Genomic DNA, 15,102 nt, shown 5'->3' with positions numbered 1-15,102 from the left:
TGTGCATTTTTGGCATACTTTAGTTCTTACTTGTACTTCAGCTCTTAGCGTCTGTGCTCTAAGCACATAATAAAGGTTTATAGAATCCCTAAGGGATTCTAACCTTTTTTCAAATTTTCATAATTCTTAAACTCAAAAATTAGAATCATCTTTGGGGAAATTTGAGGGAGATGCACTGTTATACAGCTGCAACAGAAAGTGCTAGTAGTTGATATTAGTCCACGTGGTACATTTGTCTCAGATGCAATTTCTGCCTCCTCAGGAAAACCAAACAAGCAATTGAAAGGAAGGATGGTTAATGACAATTATTTTTTTCCAAGAAATGTTGCCCTGCAGGTTCAGGAAGCACTAAGTGACCTCGCTACATTCTCCATTCTCAGTTCCAATCACTGAGCCATGCTTTTCACAATTTTTGGTTGTTTTTATATACCTTTAGTTTTGCTGATGTGGACACAAGACCAACTGGCACCTTGGTTAGTACAAATAACTTAATTTGCAAAAGAAAATTTGATTATTTTACGTAGGGTTACGATAGTGTGATGTAAACTGTGTATATAAACCCCTCATCTGAGCTGTTGGCAGCTTATGCATTAAAACTGAATGTCACACGAATGAAATCTGGGAGGATATGTCTGATGCATGTTTGATTTTTTATTAATTAGCAAACGTACTTTGGAGGAGTTCATTTCTCTTAAGGTTTTTTCATGGGTTTGATCTGAAATCCTGATGTAGAGAGTAGTTTAATTTCTTTTCATTTTAACTAGGCTTAGAAGTTTATAGAACAATTAAAAAAAAACAAAACACAACAGTTGAAATGCATCTGGCAGAATAATATAATAGAGGTATTTGAATTGCAGTCTGATAACAAACACTGTCATTCTTGTAGCTACTCAGAAATTGTCAGCTGTAAAACATGTCTGTATTTGAAGACTGTATTTTCACATTTAATTTTGGGGTGGGGGGGAGATTAATTTGGTTGAGCAGGAAGCATGTATGTTTGTATTAATAGTAAAATGATACCACTCTGGACAGTACCCCAGGCTTTCGTAAAAACAGAGCAGTTATTTGACATAAATTTCTCTCTCTATATATATATTCATCCATACTGATTTTAATCATAAAAATTTAGCTGTTACTTTATTATTTTCAAATTGCTGGACATACCATTGTAGATCTAGAAAATGCCTACATCAGAGAACTAGATAAACTACATTACAGCTACATAGTCATAGTTAAATCTTGATCAAGATGTTGACAAAAAAGCTTTATCACCTTCTAATGCTTCTAAATCAGTGCAAAGGTAGATTGCAAACTATATCTGCATTAAATAGGTGCATACATAGCACTACGTTTGAGATGTAATAACTGTAAGCCTTACAGCAAGAGTAACGGCTAATCCCTTGATGGCCATGCTATGAGGAGATGCAAGGCAGGATCTGTCCTCGGCTGTAACACCAGTTTGCAGCTGGGCTCAGTGGGAGTGCTGTGCTTGCTCTGACTGCTGCCAGGTGCTAATCGCTTCTTGCTATCAGATTCGTGGTTCTCAGATCTGTAGACGAGCTCCCACCTCAGTTGCAGTGTGTTCCCTGTTGTGTTTGCCTTTAGCTGCCTGTGCAGGACGTGACACGTTGTATCTCCCATCACATACAAATGTTTATTTGCCAAGTTCTGCTTTGCTCTCTACCTCTCTTTTTCTATAATTATACTGAAGATTTTAGTTCCAGTCCAGTAAAGCTGTGTCATTTTGGAGCCAGCTTCATTCCTGCTGCGTCTTTCCCTTTCTCACTGTGCAGCCTCCACTGTGGTCCATGTTCAGGCCGTGCTGCCACAGAGCTCAGCCTGAGCCTGCTGAGACCTGGGGATAGAGCGGGTGTAATTGAGCAAGCAATCCTTGCTTCATATTCCTCTGCCAGTGCAATTAAGCTTGTATGTGTATGTTCAGCTTTCAGTAGAAGAAACTACCTTGATTTCAGTGAGATGTGCTTAATTGCCTCCCTACAGGTTCTGTGAGGTTCTCTACCCAGTGGGTGTAAGTAGAGCCTTTGTAAGTGGGGAGCATGAGTAGCTACATGTGTGCTGTTAGACTTGCTTGTGATCTGAACGCAGCCATTACAAAGTGCCTTTCCACTCTGCTGAGATAGCTAGGTTTAGGCTCCTTGTTTCATTTCTATGTCAGCTTAGATTTTCATTTGATTGGTGTTCTTCTTTGTATTCAGGAAGGATAACTCCACTATCCAGCAGCTGCAGCAATAAACCCAACAACTTATTAGCAAAATTGCAATTAGCACCCACTAATTTCAAGCATCATTTTTGCTTCCCAACTATTTATTATTTACCCTATGTTGTGATAGAGAAGTAGCAATAGTTGCTTACATATTGACTGATTTGAGAACTGGACCTTTAGGACTGAGTATTCTAAAGGAGCTACTGCAATTACTAGTGTGCTTAAACTGGACAGTTTTTTCAGTTTTTTTTGCTTGTTTTGTTTGCCTTTTTTTTTTTTTTTTTTCCCCTCATGGCTTCTTTAAGGCCAGTAACACTGTTGAGTTCACTTACACAACACTTGATCAAGAAGATGATGATGTAACCAGATAGGCTGGCTTAGTTGTAAATAGCTGTGGATAGAAGATCTAACGTAACTGGTTCTAAGTGCTTTGGCTTTTTTTTTTTTTTTTTTTTTTTTTTGTGATAATACAGAGTTAAATTTTATGGGAGACTTGAATTCTTTTCACCCAAGTGGCTGCTTAGGTCACCCAACATAACTAACTTTCTGTACTATGTATATTGTATAAGTTGTGTAGATCTGACGCCTATTTAATCACTGCCCAATTTAGATCTTAGAACTTCTTGTTATTGTTGTTTAAGTATGCATAACAGAGCTTTCAAGTGTGACCTTTCTGTTGGTATGTATCTTGGGAACAAAAGAAGGATTTCACAATGAACAGCCTTGCCATAATGAGTCATTATTTAAAAAAAAGAAAATACAGCAAGTATCTTAAGCAAATGTCATAATATATATTCCGTGGTCAGCACCATATTAGACAAATGAAGCTGCATTCCATGCTAAAATGCTGGTGTGCTAATACAAGAAGACAATTGTTGTAGTGGTTTCAGTGGGATATTTTCACTGTTTTCTGTCCTGTCAGGCAAGTTCTCCCACATTACTTGGGAGATGAAAAGTGACTAGATTTTAAATAATTGAGCAAAATTGTATTCACTTAAGTGAAACATATTCAACAATTGGGAATAAAATACACTTCACTCAGTAGAGATGCATTGTTCAATTTATGAAGACTAAGGTTCAAGTGGCTTATTCAGTGTTTCATCATTATTTATCTATAGATTTACATCTCATTTTTAAGTTCAGCAGTGACTGATGAAATGGTGTTCAGTTGCATCAGCTGAAAGTTCTTGATACAACCGGCTTAATCCCTGGTTTTACTTTCCTGACTTCTTGTGTCAAAATCAGAAATGTCATTGTGTAAAAGCTGCTGGGAGCATAACATCATAACCTCAAATTTAGATCAGTATTGCTACTTTTAAACAGCTTCCTAAGGTTATGAACACGTGCGTTAGTTCTGCTGAAGACCTTCACCACGCTACTGCTGTATACTGTTGAAAGACAGGATGGTATATGTCAACACTGACCATGAAGACTTCTATTAATCTTGTCAAGGAAAGTGTTGGGATATGGAAGTGCAAGCAAAGTGGGCGAGTGCTGCAGTTTTTCCAGCTAAGAGAGGTTTCTATAGCAATTAGGGGCCAGGAACAGCCCTCCTGTTCTCTTCAGTTGTGGTAAAACAGTGGCCTCACTGAAGTCAACAGAAATCCTACAGTTACATTTCATTAGGATTACAATTTCACCGTTCTCCCTTTCACATATGATCCATGGGACCTATGATTTTGTTGGCTGCAACCCCATGAAAACTTAATTCACAGAACGTAAGTAATGTTGCAGGCATCTAGGCAAAAGTTACACTTAACCGGAGATCCCGCTGATGTAAAATAGCACACAAGGCAGTGACAGTCTGTCTGCACAAGTTCTGTATTCATGTCATCTGTTTGCAAGATGAGATCTTACTGTGCAGTGCAATAGCCATCTTCAAAATACCGTATGTTACTTATAAAGTTCTAATGGTGGAGAGCTATGCTAAGAAAATACAAAGGGATAACATGGATTAATCCAACAAAATTTTTGTGAAGTCCAACAGCTTGTTATGTGGCATGCTGAACATAACGTGGGAAAGAGTGAATTGGAAAGTGAAGGTTAAATCTAGGAAGCTCTATCAAGATTGCTCTGTAGAAACAGTGTTGGTAATTTTAATTTTAACTGTGTCAAAATACAGGCTTGCTTACCTTTCCCATTAGCTATGCCCTTATTTCTCACCAAAAATTAAAAAAAAAAAAAAATCAATCAGAAACCTGCCTCTTGCATTAATACATTTTATAAATGGATTTCTGGATTTCACCTGGAAGTACTCAGCTCTGCTCCAGCACATCCTTTGCAATTGATTCTATTTTACATAGGCATTTAGCCTGTTTTTTCTGCCCTACTCCAGTAGTATCAGTGAAAGCCCTGGAGCCAGCCTTGCAGCCCCTTGGAGCACCCAAGGACGGGCCCGACCCTGTGGGGACCCGGGGACGGGCAGAGAACGGGGCGTGGGCCCGGCCCCTCCTGTACATTTTCAGCTTTCCGACTAAATAACTTACAGTTATTTTTTTATTTTTTTAAATATTTTAATTTCAAGGACGCCTCCCTCCGCCCCCCCCAGCCCTGAGGAGAAACAAGGCTTTCGGCGCCGCTTGGGCCCGCCCGGCTTCCGTCCCAGCTGAGCCCTCCCCGTCGCCCCGCCGCCTCCCCCTTTCCCTTCCCTTCCCCTCCCCTCCGCTCCGGTGCCCGCCCTCGGCCGTGGCGCAGCCGGGCGCGGTTCCCGTGAGAGCCGCGAGCGGGGCCAGCGCCGCCCTGGGCGTGTGCGGGAGCGCGGTGTAGCCCGCTGAGGCGGCGGGGAGGGGGGGAGAAGCGAGCACCATGGAGGAGGCGGCTCCGAGCCTCCGCCGCACTCGGTAGAGCCGCCGCCCAGCCCCGCCGGAGCCATGGACAAAGCCGACAAGGTGCGGGCCGACGGGCGCCGGCGGACACCGCGGTGAGGGCGGGCGGGCGGCCGCCCCGCGGCCCTTGTGTCCTCTCACGGCACCCCGCGGAGGGGCAGGGCGCGGCCCGGCGGGGCGGGGGGGGGGGGGGGACGCGTGCGGGGCCTGACGCGGCCTGCGGGGTTTGGGAGTACCGGGAGGTGTTCGGGGGGCTGCCTCCGGGCCCTCCTCGGCCGCGGGAGCGGTTTCAGCCGGGGCTGTGGGAGGCTCCGAGCGGGAGTCCGGCTCCTGGGAGAGGCTCGGGGGGCTGTGAGGCTGTCCCTGTGTTCCCGCAGGGCCGAGGGGCTCCGCTCCAGGATTCTTCCGCCCCCCGCCCTGTTGCTCCTGACAGGCTTTGCTTCGTGTTCGTGGGGTGGTCACGGTCGGTGGGGTGTGACTTAAAGCTCTGTGCTCACTGCAAGAGTCCTGGGTGGGTTTCTTGAGAACTTGGCGACGCGTGAGGCTTGTCGCCTGTTGGAGTAATGTAAACATAAGGGTTTGGGTGAAGTTTTCAGGGTTAGAGCCGCTGCTGATAGGTCTTGGCCGTTCAGCTGGGTGGGGAGATTTGGGTTTAGGTCACTAATTCTAGAAACCACTGTTTTCTTTTTCTGTAATAGGTAACTTGGTGTTCTCCAAGTAATCAGCCTGCATTATTCTTAGCACCCTTCAAATTATAGGTATGAAGAAGCTTTAGCTGGGACTTAAGAGATCATGTGATTTGTTTACATCTGTGCAATAAAATCTTTCACGGGCAGGAGGCACTTCTAAAAGGTGGATCTGAAGTGAATGTTGCTCTCCATAACAACGTGACTTTATTTTTAAGCTTCTGATTGAGCAAAATGTTTTCAAAACTCATACACGGAATTCAGATATTCCTTCCTTGTAGCTTGAGATCTTGGCATGTCCAGGGGTTCTCATAGGAGAGTCAATCAATAAAATAGTACAAGCTCCTGTAGATGGTAACAATGCATTCTGTAAAGATGTATTGCTTTTTATTTTGTACATATGTCTAAAGAAGTTAGTGAACAGTGCAGTTTACTACCTTATGGCTCCCACTGTCTATTTAATTTAGAGAAATTGATCTCACTCTGTAAAAATTTACATTAGCTTACTGAATTTGCCTGTTGTACTCTTTAAAATCTTGTATCTTTCTCCTTCAGTTCATCTGTAACTAGGACTGTGGCACCCTTGTGAAATATTTATTCCCTGTTGCTTGAGCTCTTCATTACCAGAGGCTCATGCCACTTCCAAACCAGTCTCTTTTTGTTTGTTGGAAATAGCTCAGAAAAGCTGATAATCTCTGAGTTGCTCATAACGTAATGTGTTTAATCTGTCTGTATGATTATCTTAACTGTGTAATATTTCAACTCGGAGGTGCAGTTAAGCTCTCTGAAGCAGGAACAGTCTTCTTGCTTATTCTGTTTGCAGCATATCTCATCCTGTTGGTTCCTCATCTGCTAGTAAGGCTTCTAGGCAGACAAATTAATAGCTGATGAGTTTCTAAAATTATTAAATTATCTTGTTGCTTTTGTCTTCTCATTATGCAGTAACATCTTGATTAGGAGATTCCAAAGTGCTTTGGGTTTGAACCTTTTGTGCAGTGAGATCAAATGTAATCTCCTTTATCTGTGCAAGTGTTTGGTAAAGTTGCATCAGTTCTGGGTGCTGTTCCACGTTTTCTTTGATTTGGTCTGCTTTGGGCACATGTATTGCATGACATCTGATAAATGAATCTTCAAGCATGTAGATGTATGATAACAGTACTTAATTTTCTTTTTCCCTTTTCCCCAGATTACTCAGTCAGCCACAATAGGGTAATTGTCCCTGCAGATAGGAATAACTACTGTGGAACTAGAACACAAGCAAGTAGAATATTGTGCTATGTTAAAGTATGGTATTTCAAGGGTAGAGGGGGGAATGCAAATGCTTTTGGTGGAGGATATATTTGAACAGAGTTTTGTCATGCACCAAGAACGTCTGGGCACCCAGATGAGGAAAAAGGTGTCACTTGCACGTCACTCCTCAGGTTTCTGTTACCTGAAGTCTGGTGTGACTTCGCTTGTTATGGTATTCCCAGTGATCTTTTTGGCGCGTAACAAAGAGGAAAATATAATAAAGCTGTTTGTAATGTACCCTCCTATAAAATAATTATTTTTTAACTGAAACTTCTTCCATTGAGAAGCCTAAGGCTTTCAGTGGTTGTGAAGTATTGTCTTTCCCTACAAAAGAGAAGATTCAGCATGTGACCTTTGTCACTCCTTCTGTTGAAGCTGATTGTGGTAGAAATCTAAAGAGAATCAACTTCCCCTCTCAAGGGCACTGATGTGTTTTGATTTTCCAAGTGTTAGACACGTCTATCCCTATGATTAAGGTATTTGATTCTATTAGTGCAGTTGAGAAATTAGGTGAAGTTGTGAAATCGATGACCTGTGTTCTGTATTACTGTTGCTTAAATACTGCCTGTTCTGCTTGCCTCTACTCTATTTGACCGTTCAACAGCTGGCTTGATAAAACGCTTGCTATAGATCTAGGTGCTCCTTATCCTAATTAATTTTCTTCCATGTTTCTTGCATGGCAGAATTTTCAACTGTCAGCAGACTGAAAAAGGTCAGTTTTTCTGGGTTCTATGTTTTGCATCTTACTTTCTCTTGAACCCTGCAAGAGCAGAAGAATTTGAGTTTTGTTTATGGTTTATATTTTATTATAGAATGTGTTCTTCAGTCCATCTAAAATGTTATTGATATGACATGTGAAGGTCTTCTAAGCCTTCTGATCACAGATTTTATTTATCATTGACTAGCGTATGATGAGGAAGCAGACATGTGATTGGTTTGTACCAACACCTTTAGTATATAGACTACAAAGCAGTCATACTTGAGAAGTTTACATGCCCTGTTAAGTGCTGTAAACTAGATAAGTGGAGAGGATCCTGTCCGCAGCTTTTTATCTTTTGGACAAGCTTTGTAACTAAATACTGCGGTTTAGTTTTCCTTTTTTTTTTTTTTTTTTTAATATTCTGGTCTTGAATGTTAAAAAGCCAGCCAACTTGTCATGTTGTGCCACTTGTTTACGTTCAGCATATGCAGAAAAATTTCAGTACTTCAAAAATTTTAACATTAACTTACATGCTTCTGAGTAGGGTTTCCTTCTTGCAAAAGGAAAAAGAATTGTGTACGGGAGCTAAGGGAAAGGCTAACTTCCTAGCCTGTTTGCTCTAAGTGTTGAATTAGAATTATTATGTTTAATCTAAATAGGATAGGCTTAAATTTTGTGCTTTGTTAAATGGCCTACTGCTGGCGTTTCCAGTTGGACTGCATATTTACCATTCCTGAAGTATTTGCCACTTAGAAGCAACTAATTATAGAAACAATGGCTTCCATGTTTGTAAAGTTTATCTTCAACAGATGAAATGTGACCTGTCTTACTACTAAAATGACTATTGCATTTTGAAATCCAAAATTCAAAATCAGGATTTTTTTTTAAGGAAAAAGATACTTGAGCTATGTTTGTGTATCACATCTGTGATGAGACTTCTTGTTTCCAGACTTCGAGGCAGCAAAGCAGCTGATTTCATTACAGCCCTCTGAAATGCAGCATCTGTGCCTATTTTCTCCCCCTGTAAATGGTGAGATAGATACCCAAGTGTTCTCTTCTAAGACAGCAAGCTGAAAGAGATCCCTTTTAATGGAAAGTGCTGAATGGCATTAAGCTACAATGAACAAAAACTTTTCTAAGATTAAACATACAGTACTACAACTATAGGACAAAGTTTACCAGTCTGTTCCTGCTTGTGTCATCTTCTGTCTTTGCAGCTGTTGATGACTACAGTAGCTTTTATATAGGAAACAAAGGATCTCTTCAGTATATATGCTGTCTTGAAAGAGTTGTAATTGTTGGACTGAAATATGTAATGAGATGGTTTCAATTTGTGAAATGTTTTGCACTAGGGGTATCTACAAAAGCAACTCGTGTATAAATCTTGGTTTCATTTGAAGGGGTCTGCTTGTGTTAATGGGCAACTGATTGAAAATCTGGTGTTTCATCATGGCTTAAATTTATATTTAGGATTGAGTTTGGTTATCAAAGGTCAATTTCAATAAAGCTTTGTTCAGCTTTATGATGTGAAGGGTTGAATAAACATGAAAAAGTTACACGCCAGAATAAAATTAGACTTGGTCTTGCAATGTTTGCTTTTAGATTGCCCAGTCAAAAACATACTTTTTTGTTATATGTCAGTGATGTCAGCAGCAAAATGTTGATTTTTAGCGTGTGCAGGGTGATGTAAATGTCTATGTTGTGAGAGCAATCATAGCATAAATTACTATTGCAAGTGTTCTGTTGTTTTTACCAGAAGTGTAGGTGCCTTCCTCCAGTTTTCTGGCATTTGGTCTAGGTCTTTCTTTTCAATTCCTTTTGTTTGCATATGGTTATAAATCAGCTACGTGATCAATCCTGCTGTGTTGTGTTCATCTGCACTTGTCACTCCTGTCATACTGTCTGGCTGTACTTTTGGGGGAGTTGTTTTTTATCCACATGCTTTGATTTGTGCACTGCATTTTGTTTCCGAAGCAAATAGTCACTTAATAAAGGGATCTCATCTTATCTAGAGTATACTGAAGTTGTAGTTGGTTTTCTACTGAGTCTCAAATATGTCAACATTGTATTTAAAAATAAAACAAAAAGCAACGATGAACTGTTTTATTTCAGTATCTAGTGAAAGAAGCACAGGAGATGACCATGTAAGCAAAATACAAAGGCTCAGTCTGAGATATTTTTGCTTGTCCAGTACAATAAGTAGTTAGCAACATCCTTACCTTTTAACTGATTGTTTATTTTTATTTTTTTTCACTCTCTTCTTACACTATTAAGGAGAAGATAATTTCAGTTGTTCCCCAACATATTGGGAAACAGGTGACCTAAAATGCCTCTTATTAAAATGTTACTTTGCTCTCTGTCTTTCCCAGTCCTTCCTCCCAGCCAAGAATATCACAGACCCCCCAAAAATCCTGCTTAGATAATTTTGGGCCAATTACCTAACTTAGCTATTTTGTTTCCTTTGCCTGTCAACTGAAACCACCAGCCCTTTGTGAAATGTACTGAAATGTCTGGATAATAACATTGGAGAGTTAATTCTACTTTTATTTTGGTTTGGTTAGCAGTCTGACCTGCCTCAATAAGTCTGTTTCCACTTTCTGCTTTAGGTTTAATGAACTTTAGTGTCCTATTATGTACACGTATTTCATGTAAAAAGGTACTTCAGTAGTATTTTACCAGTCTCTCTGGAATACTTAAGGAAGTAATACGTTGAAGTTTAGTGTATTACTATCTAAGCAAAGTTGTCTTTTTAACCCTGAAGCGAAAATAGAGCTTTGTTGTTTGACAAGATGTATCAATCATTCAGGGGATTGCATGTATTATGCTTGCAGAATGGTTTTTGAAACACCTGCATTAAGGTTAAGTTTTCAGTTTCTCTTTTGGTGAGTTAGCATTCAAAGTGTGTACAGAACAGAATGTAAAACTTAAAAAATAAAGTAAGATTTACCCTGAATTCTTTTGCTGAAGCAAACATCTTTTGAATGAACATTTAAAAACTAAAATGAAAAAAAGTCTACCCCTACAGATTCGATTGCAAAAGAAAGCAGAGTTTATGCTATAATACATGTAAAAGACTTCTGAAGTGTTGCTTTGATTATTTTTAATAACAGACACTGTCAAAGTGCTGCAGGCAAAAAAAGGCATTAATTTTCAAATGCACTCATACCTGTTTATGATTACAGGATATTTTCTATCTTTATCTTACTACTATAAATAAGTTAAATATATGACGAGTTGTACAGAAAATGGTAATTAAATATATCAGGCAATTGCTCTGTCACAGCAGTAGTTAATCATTACCTGCATAAGAGGCAGGGCAATAGGAGAAGAACCACTGACATTGTCCTTCTACTTTGGATATCTCTGAGTTGTATGAAACTACCAAAATTAAGCACAATAATTTTAATGAAATTTTGCTAAATTTAAGAATTTATGAAATATATGACTGTTTTTTATTTAAAGAAAAAAAAAATGAGGAGAGAATCCTGTTTTTACTAGAAAGGTTTAAAGAGATCCAATACATTTTATCCAAAATACTTAGAGGGAAAACCAAGGTCACTTTTCTTGGTTTTGCAAAAGCAGATTGGATAACACATTATCTTGAAAATGTTACTACTAGAATAATCAAGGATTTTACATTCTCAGCATTGTTTAAAATCCTTTAAAAAGGGGGGTGAGGGGGTGGGAAGAAGAAGGAAAAAGTTACCTTAACAGGAAAGGGTTTATCTTTCCCAAATGGCAAGAAATACTTCTGCTGTGGCAGGTTTGCTGATGGGAGTCATTCAGCTCCTGCTTTGATCAGTTATCATGTACTTAAAAAAAAAAAAAAAAAAAAAAAAAAAAAAAAAAAAAAAAAGAATATTCCTTCATAAGAGTAATAATGATGATATAATACAATAGTACAAATTATTGTGATAAGACTAAGACAGTTCTGCAAGTGAATCACCATTAAGAAATGTGTGCATGTATGTGTGTCTGTGTTTGGTTGTATTTCCACATCAGTCTTCCAAAGTAATACAGGGAAAGAGCAGAGAGACTAGAAAGCCCTTCAAAATAGGGAATCTTGTACCACCTGAATCACAAGTATATTTTGACTGTTTTCCTAGTCAGTTCTTGAGTGGTTTGTAATTGGTGTCTTGGCTAAAGCTGGGTTGACGTACTGCTGGAAGCTGGTGAGCAGCAGATTAGGCATACTTTTTTGGAAGTTTTCAGTGCTTCATAAGAATGCTATATTTGTAAAGAGCTCATCCCCATTATGCTGTTGAGTCTTCTGTGGGTGAGACAGCCTTAGCTTGGTGCTCTAACATGTTTGCCATCTGGGTTTGTAGGCCAGTCCACAACTGAATCAATTCTTCTGCAAGTAATTCTGTCTGGAATTCTTTCTGTATCATGGACAAAATCTCTTTTCAGAGAGGGAATTGAGCATAGGTATTCGTTGGTTATGATGTGATCGCTGTATGAAAGCATTTGATAATTAAAAAAAGCTTTTGTTGCTGTGGAGCTGTGTTGGATCAGATGCCTTGGAATTTGGCAGGTGGGTACTTGAGTCACAGGGGAGCTCTACCATATGCCTGAGGTCGGAGAGCAGAGCACTGCTGCGCCCTGGAGCTACCCAGTGGCTCTTTGAGGAAGTGAGATGATGTTTACAGGGAACAGTAGCTAATGGTGAAATTTGAGCCAATACTACAGAAAATCTCATGGAAGGATTATGAATTAGTGTTGTGGTTTAACCCGGCCGGCAGCTAAACACTACACAGCTGTTCGCTCACCCTCCCCCCTCCCTCTCTGGGACAGGGGAGAGAAATGGAAAGTGAAGCCCGTGAGTTGAGATAAAGACAGTTTAGTAAGACAGGAAAATAATAATAACAATAATAATAATACAATGATGATAATAGTACTACTAATAATAATGTGTACAAACAAGTGATGCACAATGCAATTGCTCACCACCCCGCTGACCGATGCCCAGCCTAACCCCGAGCAGTCCGGCCCCCCTCCCCCTGGCTAGCCACCCCTATGTATTGTTTAGCCTGACGTCAGATGCTATGGAATACCCCTTTGGCTAGTTTGGGTCACCTGTCCTGGGTCTGTCCCCTCCCAGCTCTTACTGCACCCCCAGCCTGCCTGTTGGCAGGACAGAGCAAGAAGCTGAGATGTCCTTGGCTCAGTATAAGCACTGCTCTGCAACAATTAAAACATTGGGGTGTTATCAGCACTATTCTCATCCTAAGCCAAAACATAGCATTCTACCAGCTACTAGGAAGAAAATTAACTCTGTTCTAACTGAAACCAGGACAATTAGCAAATTTGACAATGGAAGGATAAAATTAAAAACAGCTGATTTTTCTAATAAAAGATTTACACTTGGAGGAATAGTTTGGTTCTGTTTGTGCAAGTCATTAGAATAGCTCTTAGAGACTCTGCAGTTAGTTTGAGTGTCATGTATGGAGTGTAACAGAATGAATTTAGTGAGCAAAATTTTTGGCCTTACTTTCAAGATTGGCAGGGAATTCAGATCCAGTTTGATAGAGGCAGAGAAAATATTTCTATATTATAAAAACATTGCATTGATCATTGGCAGTTATGATGACTTAATAGAGAGTATATTTCTCAGGAGCTTTTACAGTCTCAACTGTGTTTTTTTCTCTCTTAAGAGTATGTGACAATGAAGTAATTAAATAACTGTTGGTTTTTAACTCATTTGTTTGGTGGATTACAGTGTAACTCGTAGAATATCCGGAGTTGGAAGGGACTCATAAGGATCATCAAGTCCAATTCCTGGCACCGCACAGGTCTGCCCAAAATTTAGACCATGTGACTAAGTGCACAGTCCCATCGCTTCTTAAATTCAGACAGGCTCGGTGCAGTGACTACTTCACTGGGGAGGCTGTTCCAGTGTGCAACCACCCTCTCGGTGAAGAACCTATTCCTGATGTCCAGCCTAACCCTCCCCTGCCTCAGCTTGACACCATTCCCTCGGGTCCTATCACTGGTGATTAAGGAGAACAGGTCACCTGCCTCTCCACTCCCCCTTGCGAGGGGAAGTTGTAGACTGCGATGAGGTTCCCCCCTCAGCCTCCTCCAGGCTGAACAGGCCCAGTGCCCTCAGCCACTCCTCATGTGTCTTCACCTCTAAGCCCTTCACTATCTTTGTCACCCTCCTCTGGACACTCTCCAACAGTTCAATGTCCTTCTTGTACTGTGGTGCCCAGAACTGCACACAGTACTCGAGGTGAGGCCACACCAGTGCAGAGTAGAGCAGGACAGTCACCTCCCTCGACCGACAAGCAATGCCGTGCTTGATGCACCCCAGGATCCAGTTGGCCCTCCTGGCTGCCAGGGCACACTGCTGGCTCATATTCAACTTGCTGCCAACCACAACCCCCAGATCCCTCTCTGTGGGGCTGCTCTCCAGCGTCTCATCGCCCAGTCTGTATGTATAGCCAGGGTTGCCCCGTCCCTGGTGCAGGACCTGGCACTTGCTTTTGTTAAACTTCATATGGCTGGTGATCACCCAGTTTTCTAATCTGTCCAGATATCTCTGCAAGGCCTGTCCACCCTCATCCGTGTCCACAACTCCTCCAAGTTTGGTGTCATCGGCAAATTTGCTCAGAACACCTTCTAGTCCTCCATCCAAATCATTTATAAAGACATTGAAGAGGACTGGCCCTAAAATGGAGCCTTGAGGGACCCCACTAGTGACCATCTGCCAGCCAGATGTGGCCCCATTAACCACAACCCTTTGAGCCCAGCCCATCAGCCAATTGCTCACCCATTGCATGATGTTTTTGTTAAGTTGTATGCTGGACATTTTGTCTAGTAGGATCCTATGGGAAACCGTGTCAAAAGCCTTGCTGAAGTCCAAAAAGATCACGTCAGCTGGTTTCCCTTGGTCGACTGCTCTTAGTCATTTGGATGATGATGATGATTCTGCCTTTTGCTGGTTAATTAAACTTCATTGTATTTAAGTGTATCAGACTAACTAAATGAAGAACCAGTAATCTGCACAAGTGTGTCTTGACCTCACTGTTGCTCAAATAAATTTAACTCCTAGTTTAAGCTAGGATTTTTTCTTGTTCAGTCTATTACATTAAATGTGCCTATTCATCAAGGAAAAAAAGTAGTTTCCTACTGACTTAGGATAACTGTATTTTCTAAACGTTTTTGGACTTTCCCCTTCCAGCTTCCACCCACTTCCCCACCCAATGCTGATAAAGAAATACCCGATCTGCTCATGTGCTATGTTTCCAAAAATAAATGGAGGGAGGGTATAATAAGCGTTTAGTTTCAGATTCTGGACAGTTAGGTTGAAATGTTTGTGTATGGGCTGGGGGCTTGACACAGAGCAAAGATGTGGACTGAGAGGTGTGGCAGACA

At 40.8% G+C, this 15,102-nt stretch overlaps 1 protein-coding gene across 3 annotated transcripts in view; it reads left to right on the top strand.

The window, feature by feature from the left end:
• The first annotated feature begins 4,886 nt into the window (after positions 1–4,886).
• Positions 4,887–15,102, top strand: part of SECISBP2L (SECIS binding protein 2 like) — a 29,281-nt gene continuing 19,065 nt past the window's right edge. For 2 of the 3 annotated variants that reach the window (XM_084293349.1, XM_084293348.1), the window contains exon 1: positions 4,887–5,112. In XM_084293349.1, the coding sequence (XP_084149475.1) occupies positions 5,095–5,112 (18 nt within the window). In that variant the 5' untranslated portion in view covers positions 4,887–5,094. Of the gene's footprint in view, positions 5,145–15,102 lie in introns of all 3 variants that reach the window. The other variant, XM_084293350.1, reaches the window with a different exon arrangement.

Source organism: Netta rufina (genome assembly GCF_964035555.1).
Source record: "Netta rufina genome assembly, chromosome: 11".
NCBI lineage: Eukaryota > Metazoa > Chordata > Aves > Anseriformes > Anatidae > Netta > Netta rufina.
The sequence above is the reverse complement of the archived record's forward strand: the minus strand, read 5'-3'. Positions and strand labels throughout refer to the sequence as shown.